We start from the raw sequence: 17398 nt of genomic DNA, 5'->3' as shown, positions 1-17398 counted from the left end.
CGGGGATAAGCCGTAGAGGAAAAGTCGCCCAGGAAAGCCGGAGTTTCCCTTCTTCAAAAATGCCGCCGTCTACATATGTAAGTGATATCGTTGTTGAGTCTTTCCTCTTGAAGCTTGCTGCTATAGCCTATTAGCAGAGGGTCGTAATTGGAAATGTAAACGAGCTGAAGCTACCTGAACTGATAAACCTTCTACTACTATCGTGATTTCAAGCTGATCAAGCTTAATCACTTGCAACAAGTGCGTCAAGTCCGTCGGACTCGGCGTGAAACTCCGACCATCTGAAAATTCAGTTGTCAAAGCGTCACATAAGGTAGCGTATTGCCCAAGTAGGCTGTCCCGGATGCAGGGCCATAGTGTAAGCTTTGTCGTGCTGACGAATCGATGCCTGTCTTAGTAATGAGCTCATAGTTGCAGTTGCCCGAATAAGTAGGAGTAGCTCTTGGCGCATTGTCCGAAGCATCTGATCATTCTGACAACGTATTTGGACCTTGAAACCATAAAAGCCAGAATGTTTTCCATCAAGACTCTCTACCTGCTTGCTTAGTGAAATGTCAATACTAACAGAAATTGTATCATCTCATATTTGCCAGCCTCTCCCCGCTTTGCCGTCAGATTCCAACGATCAGAATGTCGTCCGCCTCTAATCAGCCCGTCAACCTCGTGTTGGGCGTCGCAAACGTAAGCTGACCGACCGAGTGCGAGAGATGTGTGTTACTTTTGGCAAAGCTAATGTTCACAGGTCGGAGACTCATCCGCTGATCCCATGGCACGCTACGACACACCCGACCAAGTGAACGCATTCCTGGACGTCTTCGCTCGACGCGGGTACAAGCAGCTTGATACCTCGCGCATGTACTCACCCCAGGCACCCACAAGCTCGGAGCCCAGACTCGGCGCCGCCAATGCCGGCGAGCGCTTCACCATCGACACCAAGGTCACGTCCAGATCGCCGGGATGTCACACTAAGGATAAAATTTTGAAGGAGATTGACGAATCTCTCAAAGCGCTGAAAATCAAGCAGATCAACATTGAGTATCTGCACGTGCCCGACCGAACGACACCATTCGAAGAAGCATGTGAGGCCATGGATCAGGCGATTGGGGAAGGCAAGATCAAGAAATGGGGTATCTCAAACTACTCCGCTGCAGAGGTTCAGCGGTTTGTCGACATCTGCCAGGAACGCGGCCTCGTCAAACCCAGTGTGTACCAGGGCCATTACAATCCGCTCGTGCGAGGCGGAGAGAACGATTTGTTTCCCGTATTGCGCAAGAATGACATCGCCTTCTACGGATACAGCCCCGCCGCAGCTGGGTTTTTTGCAGGCAATCATAAGAAGGTTAAAGCGGGTGGGCGATATGACACATCGGTAAGACTTTTCTACTCGTGTCTATTAGAATACGAGAGACTGACCAAGTGTTCTGTGACATCCAAGATTCCTGTGGGTAGCATATATGCAAAATTCTATGTCAAAGAATCCATCATGACGGCGACGGAGAAGGCGATTGATATCGCGTCTAAGCACGGAATCGGCGGCCATGCTGCGGCACTTCGGTGGACGGTATATCACAGCATCCTCAGCAAGGAATACGAAGACTCGGTAATCATTGGAGCCTCGAGCCCGGAGCAGCTGGAGACTAATCTCGACATGATCGAACAAGGACCGCTTCCAGAGGATGTGGTGTCTGCTCTCGAGGAGTTGCACGAGCAGATTGTCGACAAAATCCCGTACCACATGTAGTCTACGATGCTCTAAAGCATTGAGGTAGCTTCTTCCGGACTAGTATCAACGGCTAAGCTCAATGGAGTAGGAGTAGACCTTGGCAATGCTGACTGCATATATCAAAGCCGTCAACATCACCGCTGACAAATGGTATCGCTTATTCGAAGTTGCCTATTGAGTGTTGTACCACAGTTATATCTTGTTCTTTTTACGATAATATCGAATTGAATAAGAAGACATATCCTCGAAGCAAATGATTTCGCTGTAAAAGACTTTATTTGACATATGTTACGCTTGCCAGCATGGAGTTCATCGTCATAGTACATCCTGACCAGAGAAGGTCCGCCCGCTTGAAGAAACAGGCTCACGCTCACGCAGCACGAGTGACCCATGCACGGTTAAGGAAACGTCAGGTGGCCCGCCATGGCAATCAAGACCCGGACATCCAAGTTAAAAGTCGTGGTCGATCGATTTTATTGAGGTCTCGAGAGGAAGAAAGAGTGAGCCGTCCACAACAAGACGTCGTGGAATTACAGCATCTGGTTGAGCCTTCGATACCAAGCACAATACCTGGCGCGTTCGAGCATGAGCCGTTGGCTAGCTTTCTAAAGTCTTCCACAGCCGAAGAGAAAATGCTATTTTTTTACTGTAAGTCATGATGTACATCATCAATGTCACTTTTGAAGGCCATGCGAAGCTATTGGCACTGCAAGGGTGTTGGATACTAACGGTCGTAGATGGTCAAGTCATTGTCCCCAACATGGATTCGCAATGTCCTATTTTGTGCTACCTCGGCGAAAACTTCGATCACATAAGGAGGAACTGGTTGCTTTGTGGCTCTACCGATATTGACCTCTTGCAAGGGTTCCTGCTCGCAGCCAGCCGTCATTTATCCCTCTTTCATGGGGAGCAGTGGGGAAACTGGGCAGCCAAGTTCAAACTAAGGCACATAAGCGACCTGCGTCGTGCCCTGTCCTCTGACGATATATTATTGCGACGAACTGGTGTTGCGAAAGCATTGGTGTTGTCATTCGACGAGGTAGGCAAACTTCAACATAACTTCCAGTTCCCTGGTATTGTGAAGTACGTTAATTCAGTAAGGGTTCTAATTTTGCTTTGTAGATCATGCTCTGTGACATGCACATGGCCTCAAAACACGTTCGGGGTGCTATCACAATAATCAGGGATTCTGGAGGAATCGATGCGCTTGGACTGAGTGAAATTGTTCGTTGTGTTCTCTTCAGCTGCATGTTCGGCAAAGGCCTACTGGATGAACAGCCTCTGTTCGAACTGAGCCCAGCACCTCTATCTACAAGTCATTAGACTATGTTGTAAAGCATGCAATTACTGTTTCTTCAAACTTGCTCTAGGACCATGTTCCGTTCGCAGGTCCAAAGTAGCCTACATCCGGCATTTGCAGCCACGGTAGGCCTTGTCCATCAGCGGTTTCACTCCATACGGTGTTTCCCCACCAATCAGGGAATTGCGCATTAGGGCCTACGTCAATGTTAGTCTTAAGTGCCTTGATAAGATCAAGTGAGCTATCTGTGCCGACTTACCGTATGTGACTGCGAAGAAGATGACGATACCACTGATGGCAAGTCCAGTGTCCAGCGCCGCGGCGAGGACGTAGTTGTACTTGCTCCACCAGGCATAGAACTTCCGGTAGATGATCTTATTGAAGATAAGGTTGACAATGTACCATGAAGAATAGTTAATACCCGTGGCTGGGGGCACGTTGTAGGTTCCAACAAAGATGAGCGGCCAATTGATCTTGCGAATGAAGTCAGACTTTGTCTTCTTGAAGATGAAGTACGTAATCGGCGGCAGGATAAGTCCGATCCAGAAGAAGTGCAAGAGACCGGAGTAGATGGCACCAACGGAGTAGAGACGAGCGGGCCCGACGAGACCCCAGATAACCGACGACGAGAAAACGGTGCGACCGTTGGGGCAGGAGAAGCCATTGGGTTGGTCCTCGGTGCAGATACCGTCAACATTGCCAAGCATCCAAAGCGTGACACCTGTCTGGGTCAATGCTCCAAGAATCGTTGCAAGACCTTGGGCAAAGAAGAGAGTCGTGGGCGGGATCTTGAGGTAGTGACCGAGCTTCATATCGGCCGCGAAGTATAGACCTTGACCGACGACATCCGTGCTGAGGATCTTGAAGAGGATGTTGGCAATCGGTTTGCCCTGGAACATATAGCCTCCGATGAACTCGGATAGCACGTTCAGCTGATTGGCGTCCACGTTCGTGACGCCCTGGATCATGCCGCAGGGGACCATGTAGACTGCAGGAATGATGAAGGCGAGGATGACTCCCCACCACGGGAGACTAGTGTCGTAGCCCTCTGCGGTACCGACTGCCATGCCGAAGACGACCAGTAGAATGGCCATCCACCACCACCACTTGACAGTCTTGTATGACTGCATCAGGCGCGCGTGGATGTCGAGTTTCAGCGTTCCCTTCATGGCATGCACAATTTCATCGAAGTGAAAGAAGTAGACGTGGGAAAGAACACTATCGTGACAAAGTTAGACTAGAATTCGGTAGTCGACATGGCTTAACACCTACCTCGTAATTGAAGCAAAAGATAGGCCGTATACAAAGGCGAACGTGGCTGGCAGATACGGGGGAGAGTACGAAGAGTACTTTTGCTGATCGAATTCGTTGTTCGTGAGAACCTCCGTCACGTTGTACAGGCTGCCGAATCGATCGTAGACGTCGGCTGTGCAGAATGGCATGTACGAGGTGAACCAGGTGTTGGTGTAGTAGATCGCCGGCGTGATGATCCAGAAGAAGAACGCAAAGCCAAAGAAGACGTTCAGCGCGGCCCAGTGAGGACTGAGAAGCGGGTTCGTATTGTACGCAATCATAGACCAGTCGAAAGTCAGAGGGAAGAGGCCCATGCCAGTGACCATGCCAAAGACTTGGTTGACCGCCAGGTTGTTCGGCGCAATCCAGCAGATCCAGGTGAAGTAGCTAAGGCCCGTGAAGATGAGACCCGGGAACCAGTACCAGACGAAAGCGCATCCACCCACAATCATGAAGAACTTGATGCGGGTGATTCTCCATCCGTCAGCAATGGCGTTGGCTCGAGAGTGCAGCGAGCTGAGGAGGGCGACATTGCTGAGCACACCAGGCCAGATCATGCTGGCGGGCTTGACGAGCCACGGTATAGCGAGACCTGCGACGGCGTATCCGCTAAGCTGGCAACACAGAACAACGAGTACGGAGAAACCTGGCGGGATGTAGAAGCCATACAGCCTGGCTGCTTGAATGAGGTTGGTCGCATCAGCTGAGCCGAAGCCAAACGAGACGTTCGACATGATTGTCACGAGAGCATGCTCCTTGATGTTGAAGTGCCGGTCGGGGTTGAAACGGCTGATGGGGAGAATCTTGGCGAGCGCGACGCCGATGGGGAATGCAATCAGTTCTGCGACGAGAGATACGATGTGAACACCGGGGTATCTCAATGAAAAGAACTGGTTCACGCCGGCGCCAAGGAAGACAAAGACCTTTGCTGTCAGTTAGCATTGAGTTCCTCTATGAGTCGGATCGCCAATTGCATACAATTCCAAGGAACCAGGCTCGGAATGTGTTGACGGGGATCGCAGTATCGTCCGTCTCCGGCACAACGGCTCTGACCTGGGGGAAAGGCGACGTATCGGCATCGTAGTCCCCCTCACCCTCCTCGTCGAGCACCCGCTGCATATCAACCTCCAACTCCGCGAGATGTCCATTTTCGAGTTCGATGTCCTGGCCGTGGAGGTTATGCGCCGTCTTGATGTTGAGCTTCTCTCCCTGCCCCAGTGACTTTTCAGGGTCCGCATACTCTGGCGGCGTATGGCTGATGTCGGTAGCCATCTTGTTGAAGGCTCGGGTTTGCGACGATGCGATGGCGGCGGAAACAAGCAAACGCCCAGGAGTGCCAAGAAAGTAGCGCCCGGCGCGGCATCGTGGCTATTATGAAGGGCGGATGCTGGTTACACTAATGTAGGTATGAAGGGCACAGAGTCGCATCGACTGAGAGGAAGCGATATGGTCCGATACGCTATGCGCCCGACGCGTACGACAATCTCCTTGACATCTTCTCCTGCTTATCATTTCGCCCCTGGTCGGTGGTCAGCCGATGATAGGATTCTTAAAAAGTGCCATTGGGGACTTTGAAAAGTTCCCCAGATTACACGTTCGTCCACTCATGTTGGCTGTTCACCCACAACCATCACGAATCGTAATGACTCTCCCATTTCCCCCAACCGCGGCTCCGGAACTGCGGCATTGGCCAATTGAGCATCTTGGCGTTATCTTGGCTCCATCTGCCGCTGCGGGGATCCGCCGGCTGCTTCTGGAAGGCGACCAGGGATTCCTTTCTTAGCGGTCGGGTCCGGCACCACGGGATGAGGGAGGCAGTCGGGAAACCTCGATAAGTTTGCCGTACTTCCGCGGTCTCCTATTCCCGAGCGATAAGACTAGCTGTGATCAATTGACCTAGAACGCGGCCATGATGCGATTTAAGCTCGGAAACAGCTGCCCTTGGTCTACCTGAGCTATGTTGGTTCCTGGAATGGCGGGGTCATCCTCTCAAGTGTCAATTCGTCAAGCTGTCACGCAAAATAGAGTTGTCGCCATTGGGCGCCCATGAACAATAGTGAGCGCTGCATGCTTACCCGTCGTTAGATGCTGACATCAGTCTTCGTGACCTGACTAGGGGCACTGAGTCTCCAAGCAGCAGGTTAAGCTTATCCTTTCTCTCTCGACCAGCCGTCTTGTCTGCAATCAGCTTACCTGTCCTCGAGAAAAGCCAAGTGTAACAAAGTGCCTTTGAGTGGGAAAGCCCCTTGCTGCCAACTTACCTTGGCCATTGATGTTTGTTCTAGTTGATATCGCGAATAGTAGATAACCATTAGTCGGGATGTCCTCACTTGCATCGTTTGCGCAATTGGCTGTGTGCATAGGAACTGCAACAGATTGACTCAAGGCCTCAGAGTTGATACACCAACTTCTCGCCGGAGATTGCCCCATCCCGATATACTTGGAAGCCTTCGTCTACACCATCAAGACCCCCAGAGATGGCCTTCGGCTTGTTGGGCTTCAACTTCCCGGCCTCTACCCATCTCGGGAGTTTTTCATAAAACTCGGTACCGAGTTTGTGGTCCTCCTCGCTAGCCTAAGCCCCAGTCAGTGACCACTCTACTAGGAGTCCTGCAATGACTGTAACTTACCGGCCATTCAAATTGAGCATACTGATGATCCTTTAAGAACGCAGTCCAGACCAAGACGTCGGTCACAGTCGTCTGCTTCGAAACATTTTCAGTGTTGGCCTTCCCCGGGCGCACGGTGCAGAGCCGCCCGCCGCTCTCATCGATGGCTTGGGATGCCTGGCCGGAGGAGGACTTGTTGCCGATGGTGTCAAAGACATATTTGAGGCCAGGCGTCGTGTTTTTGATGGACTCAATTACGTCGTCATCGCGGTAGCTGAAGACATGCTTCGCGCCTAGGGACCTGACCCAATCGAAGTGATGAGGGCTGCACGTCGTGATTACTTTGAGGCCTTGCATCGCTGCTATCTGGATGGCGTACAAGCCGACGCTCGCTGGGAAGGGAATTAGCAAGGGACCGCACGTGCTCAGCGCGTGTCTTGGAGCAGCTTACAGCTACCACCCCAAATAAGGACTGCTGTCTCCGATCCGCTCTCTCGAGGAATAGCGAGGCATGCTTTGGAGAACAGGGCTAGCTCAGCCGTCATGGAAGCTAGGGGTATTGTAGCAGCCTCCTGCAGGCTTATGTTCTTGGGGACTCGGAAGCTGATGTTGTCGTCCGCGAGGGTGTACTCGCCATAGCCGCCAAGACCCTTGATTTCACCTGGCGATGTATCAGAACTTGTTCGTAGATCTCGGCTAACCAAGGATTCCTGACCTCCCCAAATTAGGCCAGCAACAGTGTCGCCCTTGGACAGCTTGCTACACTTGTCGCCAACCGCTTCGACTGTCCCCACAAAGTCGCACCCAAGGACGGCGCCGTCACCGAATGCATTGCCGTCAAGAGATTGAACTGTGAACCAAAGTTAGGAAACGATACTACGTTTATCTCTTGATCGAGACTACCAACGGGTCTAACCTACCGTCGGTCGGGTTTTGTGCAATATGCGACACTTTAACGAGAGCTTGATGCGGGGCCGGTTCAGGGATCGGAACTTGCTTCCTGACCATCTTCGGCGACCCGCCGCCGCCGGCCGAAGATTCGGTCACCAGAGCTTGCATTTGTTGTCCGGCCATGTTCACTGGTATCAGAAGATACGCCCACGATGTCACAAAGTCATGAGTCTTTCTGCGAGGACCGAATATTGATTTGAAGCACGTCAGCCTCAGCGGGCACGAATTATTGAGGCAATAGTAGTTGTCTTTTCCCTTTGCTTAATCAGCCTGCAAGCGCCGTGGAAGTTGGAGCTTGGCCCCTAAGGAAACTAAATTCCCCCTCAAAACAGTGCACTAATATTAATAATAGGGGCCCCTTTATGACGTAGCGGTGATGGGGAATATCGTCAAAGAAATACCCCCGTCTTATTACAAAAGTTGAAGGCGATGATGCTGACATGAATTGGCCAAGCACATACCACAACAAATGAGGTATTCCGCATCTTCAATAAGAGTGTTTGCATTCTAGATCAGTGCGGATAAGGTCCAGCTTCATTCATGTCTATTGAAGTTTCCAATTTATTAGCATCAATAATCTAATGCAAGAACCTTCTCTCACCAGCACTTTCCCACCGGCGCAACCCCGCTACATTGCTCCCACATCCCTCACAGGCTGTAGACAACGGATCGCAATCCCGCATCGCAATCCCATAGTCCATCTTGAGGCGTTGAGAGGCTCCAGTCAAAGTCTCGTGGCACTAGTCTCCTCAAGAAAGGAAACCATCCTACCCAAGACCGGGCCAGCTCTCCCGCCTCCTCAACAGCTGAAACCACATATCAGGCCTCACAACTTCAAAGTCATCCCCCAACTTCTTAACCATACTAGCAACACTGGTCGGTGTCATATCAAAAGCGCTCACAGCGCCGGCCACAAAAAGAGGCCCACGACCCCTCCAATTCTCCGAAATATTCCGCAGCGTCGCCGCACCGCTCTCCTCGTTCCCAATATTCACCATGTTTGTCACCGGGAAGCCTTCTGTAACATTCACCTGCAGCGCATCTACCGTCGAAACAAATGACCCGTAGTAGATGCCTCGCAAATTGTTCCTGCCCACGGCATTGCGAAAGTCGAGAGTTAGCCCAGGTGTGAGCGGGTTATCAGTGGCGTTGATGCGGTCGTACACGAACAAGACCTCGTCTGTCTGTGTCGCTCGCATATACTCGCCGCTCTGAGTCAAGAATGTGGAGAGAGCTCGTCTTGGCCAGACACCCGGATACGTATATCCTGCGCCGTCTGGCCCGGCAATCAGCAGGTCATTCTCCGTGGATGTCCTTTGATAATACGACAAGATGCCCGGGCCGATATCACGAAGCAATGGGCTAATAGTCCAGCCAAGCGGGACTGATCCCCTCGCGGAGTCGTTCCAGTGCTGAAACATGCTCCGCTGGTCGTACTGTATGTTGTCGCCTTCGAGGTAGACGAGAGACAGAAAGACTTTAGGGGTCTTTTTCGGAGGGGGCGGAGGAGGTTGCCATGGTGGTCCCCCCATCGAAGACTGCTGAGATTGGCTTTTGGTGTTGAATCCACTGAAGATGGTGGGGTTGAAGTAGAAGTCCGTGGCGGCGACGTATAAGCCGTTCCTTGCGAGTTGCGTGACACCGGTCATCTCATCGCCGTTTGGAAACCAGCCGAGGTAGGCCGCATTGGGCTGGAATTGGCGAAGGAGTTTGTCGAGCAGCGCGGCTTCACGCGGTCTATTACTGTCCAACCATATGCAGGGAGCCGCCGTGCTGACGATGTAGTCGCGGAAGATGGAGTTGACCTTGTAGTAGCCCGGTCGCGCCGACGTTGCCGAAACGAGAAACTGATTCCACATGGACAGAGTGAGGGTTAGTTGAGTTGTCTGAGGTGGAACGTCAAATTTGTAAATCATTGCGGATGCGCCGTCTGCGAAGCGCCAGCCTCCTGGGTAGTCTGCCAGGTGCGAGCCGCCGTCATCGAACAGGAAGGAGTCTTCTTCTCCTTCACCGGGAGTGAAGTCTGCTATGGTTTTGTTTCCGTCGCCAGTCACCTTGACGCGGTAGACAGAAGGACCATAGCCGTCTGCAGGGAAAGCGTCTGTAATATTGACATAGACCGTCCCGTTGCCATTAATAAATGACGACAAATCTGCAGTGTATGTGCCGTTGTTCGAAGAGTCTGTGACGGACGAGTTCGCCTTTAAAAGTGTGGTCCACGTCCTATTGGCATACAATATGGTCGAAAGTGGCTTGATAGCCGTGATGATGCGGTCAGTAACCTTGGGCCACACCTCCCGGGCTGCATGATCGTAAAGCTCGAATTTGTTCTTGAACCGGCCTCGCAAGTCTTCCGTGATGGAGATGTTGAAGCGTCGGGCCAGTTCTTCAGTCGCCAGGACAGCGCCATGAAGACCGGCAAGTGTTGAAGCCAGATTAATCGTGTCTGGCAATTTCGTGTCGTAGATAATGGCACCCCGAATCTCAGACTTGTACTTATCAATCAGTTGTAGAGGACTGCTCGTCGTATCGGCGCTACGATATCCTTCAGTCTGGAGGTGCCGCAGCCAGGCCTCGTTGACCTCGTCATCCGGAAAGGCAGAATCCTGCGACCAATAAAGGTACAGTCGTGGTTGCCGTCTGTTGACCAGTCCTTGGAGCGAGACCAAGAGAATCTGCTCATCACCAGAAAGTGCAGTGAGCTTGGCATAGTCTATCTCCTTCGCAATCTCTGGAAACAATGGCAGGGCTCTATTACCTGGCCAATCAAGACCTGAGACGGAAGGTGAACAGAAACAAAGCGGACTTAATAGGGCGATCGGCAGCAGAAATAGATGGCGCATCTTGACTTGTGCTGTTGACAGCGCCCTGCTGCCTGCCATTCTCCAGTCAACAAAGAGGTACTGTTTCCTCCCACCGAAAGTCTTTCTATTTCATTTAAAGAATAATCCGACCATTAGCCTCGCCTAAATGAGACAGCCAGGCGAATGAGGCGAGCGAAGCGGGGGTTGGAGATTGGACGAAGGTCTGCAACATGATTCTAAGCTTAACTTTGTTTCCATGACTAGCTTGTTTCCTTGGCAGAACACCGGAAGATTGTCGAGAAGCTCACTTCACTCGCGGTTTAGCCTTACATGACCTAATGATCCAAGCTATACCAGTTAATACAGCAATATCTATGCACTGGCATTCTAGCACCGTGCTAGGTCCGATTGGAGATGAGCGCCACCACTTGAAGGCACACGAGAATGACGCTCCTCAGCCGATCATCTGAACTCTTGCCACTTTTCACATCTCGTCCTTCTCAATAGAAATGCATTAGTTGCTACTATTATCTATACTAGTGAGGGTATGAGCCATTCGTAGACTAGAAGAAACCTTTTCTGATTCCATGTGCTCTTGACATCCGAGCTTCACACTGTTGCCACTCTCAACGGCACAGCCAAACATGCCGGACGACACATGAGTCTGCGGAAAGATGGTTCAGCAGCCAGAATCTTTCAGCTTCCCATACCCCAGCGGGGAGCGTTGACGATGACGCCTGCGAGACATCCAGAAATGATACCAGCGGTAGGCAGCGTGATAATCCAACCCATGTAGATCCAGCCAACCATACGCCAGTTGATTGATCGCCAAGTGCCGGAGCAAAGGCCGACACCTACGGTCGCACCAGTGATGCACTGTGTAGTAGATACAGGAAGTTCTGTATCACAGTCAGCGATGCTTGAGCATGGTCAAGATGAGTTCGTTGACTTACTGAGACGTGTAGCCAAGATAATTGTGCAAGCAGCACCCAACTCCATGGAGAAACCACGGGCGGGAGAGTGAAGGGTCAAGCGGTTGCCGAGGTTGCGCATAATGTTGTATCCGTACGTCCAGATACCAAGAGCGATACCAGCACCGCCGAAGCAGAGAATCCAGATTGGAACCTCAGATTTGCTGCCAGAGAGAACGCCAGTGTTCCAAATTTGAAAGATGGTAGCGTAGGGTCCAATGGCATTGGCAACGTCGTTGGCGCCGTGCGTGAACGAGGCGGTGCATGCAGTCATGACTTGCATGAACGAGTACAGGAATTCAGCCTTGTTGTCGTAGTGTTGGACACGGGCGTGCATCTCCTCCAAATCGCCAGTGAGCACACTCTCCTTCTTTTGCATGTTGATAATGTCCTGATCGACACCAGACAGGAAGACTTTCTTTACCATCCAGAAAAGAACGTCGCCGTTGTGCCAGGGACCTTCGGGACGGGGGCCAACGATGGGCTTGTGGACGTAGTCCTTACGGGGAATATTGGTCGCAGGGGAGTCGGTGGATCCTTGGACGACCTTCTTCTCGCCATCAGCAGAGCCAGTCTCGATGTCGTTGCTAGGGCTTCGAACAACACCACCGCTGCGAGCAACCTCTAGCTCCTCTTTGGTCATGTGCCCGGCATAGAAGTCGCGGATTCCACCGCCGTAGCCTTCGGGCTGAACAGGTGGCTCGGGACGGCGGAGCAGAAGCGGGCCCAGGGCAATGTGATACCAACGCAGTTGCCAATCGTCCTTGACTACCACACGATAGAGCCAGGGGAGAAAGAATATTGTGATGAGGAGAGCCCAGGCGGCACCAACACCGATGATCATTCCGGCAGTTTCGGCATCGTTGAAAGTAACTTTGATAGACCCACCCTTCCAAACAATCAGCATGGTCAAGAGGGAAGCGGTAATACCAAAGTACACAGGAACGAGAGCCAGTCCCTTCATGACTGGGTTCTTCCGCAACATGACGCCGTATTTTGTAATGGTGAAGATGATGGCTGCGAATGCACCCGAGATACCAGGAGCGATGATCCATGCAAGGAAGACTGAAACTACGCCAGAGTCGATGCCGCCGCTAGGGGAGACCCAATGAATGTTGTCGGCACCAATAAGTGCGATACCCATGCCAATGACGCCTCCCATGATGGAGTGAGTAGTTGATACCGGGAGACCGATCTTGGTGCAAAAGGTAAGGTAAATCGAGGAAGCCACAATCGCACAGGTCATTCCAAGCATGAGGAGAGCCGGATCGTTCTCGAATAGGTCGATATTCACTGCGTCAGATGATCAGCCTGGGCGTCATTGTTAATCAAAAGAACAGATATCCTACCAATCTTCGTTCGAATGGTGTCTGCGACACGGGCGCCGACACCAACCGAGCCGGCGAACTCGAGGATGGATCCGAGGGTCATAGCTTGAATGTAAGAAATAGATCGTGACGAGACCGAGGTTGCCCATGAATTGGCAACATCATTGGCACCTACCAGTACCCAAGAGTCAGCTTGGACATGGCTAGACAAACAGATTTCTAATTTTGGAGTTACGTACCAATGTTCCACGCATCAAGGAATGCGAAGATGGTGCCAATGGCGAAAATGTAGTCATACTGATGAAGAGGCATCTCGACTTTCTTTTGCACAGGTTGTGCAACGCCTGATGTCCGGGAAAGATGAAGATGATCGATATGATGATTCCAACTGAAGACTAGGTCAACGTGCCTCAAAGGATGGTAAGGTATGATGGATGGAATACCCTGGCTTTGACGCGGGTAGCAAGGTCGGAGAGAGAAGGATGTCCGAGCAGTGTAGGAGCAGGAAGGTGGACTTTGGGATCGACTCTGGCATATATACCAGATAGCGGAATAGCCAAGACGTTGCTTCTGCGCAATCCATCCATGTCCACCTGCTAGGATGTACATGTGCCCCCTTCCCGCCGGGGGACTCTCGGTGTGTGATGCCCGGACCTAGACGAGGAAGTGGCTACACGCCATCAGCAGAGGCAACACAGGTGAGGCACATTCGATTGTTAGAGACGTACCGACCCAACCCACCCAATAGTACTCGCCACACCCGCAATCTGCAATGTTGCCGGCATGGTTCATCTGTGGGTTGGTCCCCGTAGCATGTAGCCATGCTGTCTTGCTTGGTTGCAGAGTTCGCTGCAGCCAATCCTATGTCAGAGGTCCCATTTCCACAGAGAAGAGAAGCATTTGGTGTGTGTGAATCTGACGAAATCTATAGTTGCCACTCATCATTATCAGAATGACATTCAGTGCAAAGAAGACTTTCATCGGCGGGATTTCGAAGGTTTCTGAATTATTGCGGCTCGAACGCCTTTCTGCACAGGTTTCCGCAGGCCCCTTCGGCACAAAAAGCCACGGTGAACACCCCAATGAGGGGGAGAAAGTAGATGCCAAGTTCAACCTACTGAAGAGGCTGGCTGACATGAACCTGCATGGGGCGGGATGGATGGGTATCGAAAGGCTGAATAAGGAAGTCTAGAAGTAGCAAGGCATGTTCTGAGGCGTCCCACGTGTCGTAAACAACGTCGCATATTTGGCGGAACTTGAGCTTTTGGGAGGATATCGGCCTCGCGGGGATACTTCTCGAGGCGATGGAGTGGGAGCGTGAAGAGGGAATCCACAAATCCATCCAAGAAAATCCTGCGTGGTCAAGGGCAGCCAACGGAATCGGTAACAGTCGGGCATTGGCTTTTTCTCGCCGAGCCCCCAGTGAAGATGGCGCCTGAAACTTGAAGAAGGGCAAAGTCGAATGTTGGACGTTGAAGCTGCCGCTATACAAACGGACGATGTCAGGTCGTCAAGGGCGGAAGGAGATACATCCTCGCCGCATCCTTCCTAAAGCATCGACCGAGATCCAGTTGTGTGGCGCACCCGAAGCGACTTGGCGCGGTCAAGCGCCAAGATAGGCTCTCAGGAAGCGCCAAGCGCCAAGCGCTGCTGGCAGGAGCATGGCGGCCCCACTTCCGACTTCGCAACTGCCGAATCACCAGTCCCCAATCCACCACGTGCTGGGTCCCGTACTTTTCTGTGGATTTTCCCCGGCTGCATCCCCAGAGCTTCTCATCTTCAACATCGCAACTGAGTCGCCAGCACCATCAGACCTGTTCTTCTTTGACAGCGTATTTTTTCTATAAATCCTGTGCCCGCCGCCAAGCAGCCAAGGGGCCAAGAACACCAACACCTTTGGAACGGCTTAGCCAGTCAACCGTATCCCATCAAATGTCAGCGCCCAACTTCGCCCACGCCCCGTATCGGCCCCTTGGCCAAATAGACACGATCAACTGACTGCCATAACTGGCTCTTCTCAAGAGCTCCTCCACTCTAATGTTTCCTGATGCAGCTCAATCTCCGGCCTTCCCTCACTTGCGCTCTTCCGCCAGCAGCAATCTCCCAATCCACTTCCTCAGGTCTAACGCTGGGATCCCAACCGACTGGCTAGACAGTGTTTTACGAGCCATACGTGCCTTAATCCGTAGCGATTTGTCAACCAAGTAGCCAACATCCAATACCGCTTACGTGTGGCTTTTGCGAATAAGTCCGGCAGCCTGGTATTGGCTGTCACACGCTATCCCCTGGCCAAGAAACCTAAGAATGACCCAAAGTGAGTGATCACCTTTCCATCAACGAATCACACTTGCGGCCCGAGGCTCGTGGTCTCTCCTCCACAGCCTGTAGTCTTTAGCTGTGCTTGTTGGTCGGCAAGCCCTGTGTAGTTATGTAGATCATTCAAGTGTTACCAACATCGCCTCGTGCCGGTAGCCGGCTGCCGTTACGTTTTTTGAAACCTCATACTCTAGTGCAGGTTTTGGATTATATCTGTACAATTCGCAGCTGTATTCTCATTTGTATTGTGGGTGAGAAAATCAGCATCTTCAGTTTTACTCTAGAATAATAGGTATTTGACGCGCACACTTTGTGAAGTATCGTAAAACTTGCCTTTGATCGTTGTTAAGTTAAAGTCTACCAACAAGACTTACGCGAGAAGTCTCTTCAGGCTGTCCTTCAGCGCGCGCTCGCCTTCATCCCATCCGGACTCAACTTGGTCCTCGAAGTTGGAACCGTAGTTATTATCTCCATCCAGCAGCGCCACGGTGGAAAGGGCGGCATATGCCCTGGAGTTGAGTCTGTCCTCGACTCCCTTTTCTGTATCCTCCCGCCACAAAGCACGAGCCTCGTCTGCAAACCCGTCAAATGTCACGTCAACAGTTTCCCAACCCTCGAGACCAAGATCTTCAACCAGTGCAATCAGATGATTTGCCGATACAGTGTGGCTGGCAAAATAGGCAGCCCTGTTCTGGTATCTCTCAGGGTTAGACAACACAGCGACTAAGGCCTCGCCATTGAGTGCCCGACGACTGATGCTGCATTTCTGGTGTCCGGAACCATAGCGAGTGATGGTTCGTCGTTCTTGGTTGATCCAGAAGATTCCACGCTCGATTGTCCAGTCGTACCATGGACCAGTTATAATGGCCGTCCATGACAACGACCCGTTTGACTCGGCGACGGCACATTCAATTTCACGCTGAGCTGCCAACTTCGGACCGAAGATTAGAGCATCTTTGGCGTTGGGATGGAACGTATTACCACTGAAGTCTGGGGTGATGATGTGCCTGACTCCGGTGGCCGAGGCTGCTTGCAGGATGTTGGTCTGATAGGATGCGGCTGCTGGATTGAAAGCCTCGACAACGGCGTCTTGACCTCCCAGAGCCTGTGTGAGAGCTTCGACATTCGAGTAGTCGGAGGATCTTACGTGCACACCGGCGGGAAGGCTCTTTTGGCTGCCGGGTCGAGTGATGCATGTCACCTCGAAATCAGCTTGCAGGAGTGCTGGGATGAGAATCTCTCCCAATGCGCCGGTTGCCTTTCGGATTGGTCAGAAATTGTGAGTAAAATTGATAGTAATTATATCAGCGACTTACACCAATGACGGCAACATGCTTGATGGCTTTCATCATGTTGGCAAGATGCAATTCAAAGTAGGTAGGAGAAGAACAGACTTTTCCCTAAAATTGTTGATTATGGCCACGTTTTGATCTAAGGCTTCCCATCGTTGTATTTATAACAGCTTAACATCAGTCATGTTCACATCGGTCGCCGTTAAAACTCCATTGAATAGCGCAGTCCTTGGGGTATAACGTTATAGGTTCCTGGGACAGGGATGAGCTCATTGGGTCAGCCAAATCACACCATAGTTGGCGAGTAAGACTTGACGAACAATAGCATAACGTTATCACCTGTCTTGCATGCCATTCCATACCCTGGGACATCCCCCCTCGACTTCGTTGTGATTCTCACGAGTGCTCGAACTTCGCTTTTCCTTCCCAGAAACGCTTGACAGCGTTTCGGTACTAACCAATCCATTTCGCTCTCTGCGGGTAACTTCTTCCTTCTTATAAGTTCATATCGGCAACACGGCCGCTGGCGGGAAGATGGACGAGCGGGGAGGTCAAGTTCATGGACCGGAAGAAACAGGGTAGCGCTAAGCACTTCCTCTGCCCCAGTGATCTACACGGCACTCCTTCTCGTACGCAACTGGCGTGGGGTACCCAGAGGTTGGAGGGCTTAAATCTCCTTGTTTTAGTCTTACAATCTGGGGATGCTGCAGCAGAATAATCGTGCGTCGATGGGGTTGGCATGCAGCCATGGGATGCCGCTCAAGTGTGGTGACGTCCCGGCGTTGGAGGATCCACGCTGAAAAGTAGGTAC

At 51.7% G+C, this 17398-nt stretch overlaps 7 protein-coding genes across 7 annotated transcripts; 2 read left to right on the top strand and 5 right to left on the bottom strand.

The window, feature by feature from the left end:
- Positions 1-630: 630 nt before the first annotated feature.
- Positions 631-1741, top strand: CLUP02_00137 (aflatoxin B1 aldehyde reductase member 2; the record flags this gene model as incomplete). The annotated part of the gene is made up of 3 exons (XM_049279189.1): positions 631-681; positions 743-1369; positions 1436-1741. The coding sequence occupies 3 exons, from the start codon at positions 631-633 to the stop codon at positions 1739-1741; spliced, it is 984 nt and encodes a 327-aa protein (XP_049135146.1).
- Positions 1742-2025: 284 nt separating this feature from the next.
- On the top strand, positions 2026-2903 carry CLUP02_00136 (uncharacterized protein; the record flags this gene model as incomplete). Its single annotated transcript, XM_049279188.1, has 2 exons — positions 2026-2371; positions 2461-2903. The coding sequence occupies 2 exons, from the start codon at positions 2026-2028 to the stop codon at positions 2901-2903; spliced, it is 789 nt and encodes a 262-aa protein (XP_049135145.1).
- Positions 2904-3089: 186 nt separating this feature from the next.
- CLUP02_00135 (OPT family small oligopeptide transporter) lies at positions 3090-5588 on the bottom strand (the record flags this gene model as incomplete). Its single annotated transcript, XM_049279187.1, has 4 exons — positions 3090-3220; positions 3283-4241; positions 4296-5239; positions 5295-5588. The coding sequence occupies 4 exons, from the start codon at positions 5586-5588 to the stop codon at positions 3090-3092; spliced, it is 2328 nt and encodes a 775-aa protein (XP_049135144.1).
- Positions 5589-6705: 1117 nt separating this feature from the next.
- On the bottom strand, positions 6706-7999 carry CLUP02_00134 (uncharacterized protein; the record flags this gene model as incomplete). Its single annotated transcript, XM_049279186.1, has 4 exons — positions 6706-6891; positions 6947-7317; positions 7377-7775; positions 7846-7999. 4 exons carry the CDS (start codon positions 7997-7999, stop codon positions 6706-6708), a joined length of 1110 nt encoding a protein of 369 aa, XP_049135143.1.
- Positions 8000-8643: 644 nt separating this feature from the next.
- On the bottom strand, positions 8644-10719 carry CLUP02_00133 (uncharacterized protein; the record flags this gene model as incomplete). Its single annotated transcript, XM_049279185.1, has 1 exon — positions 8644-10719. One exon carries the CDS (start codon positions 10717-10719, stop codon positions 8644-8646), a length of 2076 nt encoding a protein of 691 aa, XP_049135142.1.
- A 657-nt stretch (positions 10720-11376) lies between these two features.
- On the bottom strand, positions 11377-13771 carry CLUP02_00132 (phosphate-repressible phosphate permease; the record flags this gene model as incomplete). The annotated part of the gene is made up of 5 exons (XM_049279184.1): positions 11377-11579; positions 11634-12944; positions 13001-13150; positions 13219-13323; positions 13708-13771. The coding sequence occupies 5 exons, from the start codon at positions 13769-13771 to the stop codon at positions 11377-11379; spliced, it is 1833 nt and encodes a 610-aa protein (XP_049135141.1).
- Positions 13772-15665: 1894 nt separating this feature from the next.
- CLUP02_00131 (uncharacterized protein) lies at positions 15666-16647 on the bottom strand (the record flags this gene model as incomplete). Its single annotated transcript, XM_049279183.1, has 2 exons — positions 15666-16553; positions 16612-16647. The coding sequence occupies 2 exons, from the start codon at positions 16645-16647 to the stop codon at positions 15666-15668; spliced, it is 924 nt and encodes a 307-aa protein (XP_049135140.1).
- Between the last annotated feature and the right edge of the window lie 751 nt (positions 16648-17398).

Source organism: Colletotrichum lupini, chromosome 1 (genome assembly GCF_023278565.1).
Source record: "Colletotrichum lupini chromosome 1, complete sequence".
NCBI lineage: Eukaryota > Fungi > Ascomycota > Sordariomycetes > Glomerellales > Glomerellaceae > Colletotrichum > Colletotrichum lupini.
This window is presented reverse-complemented; position numbering and strand designations above follow the sequence as displayed.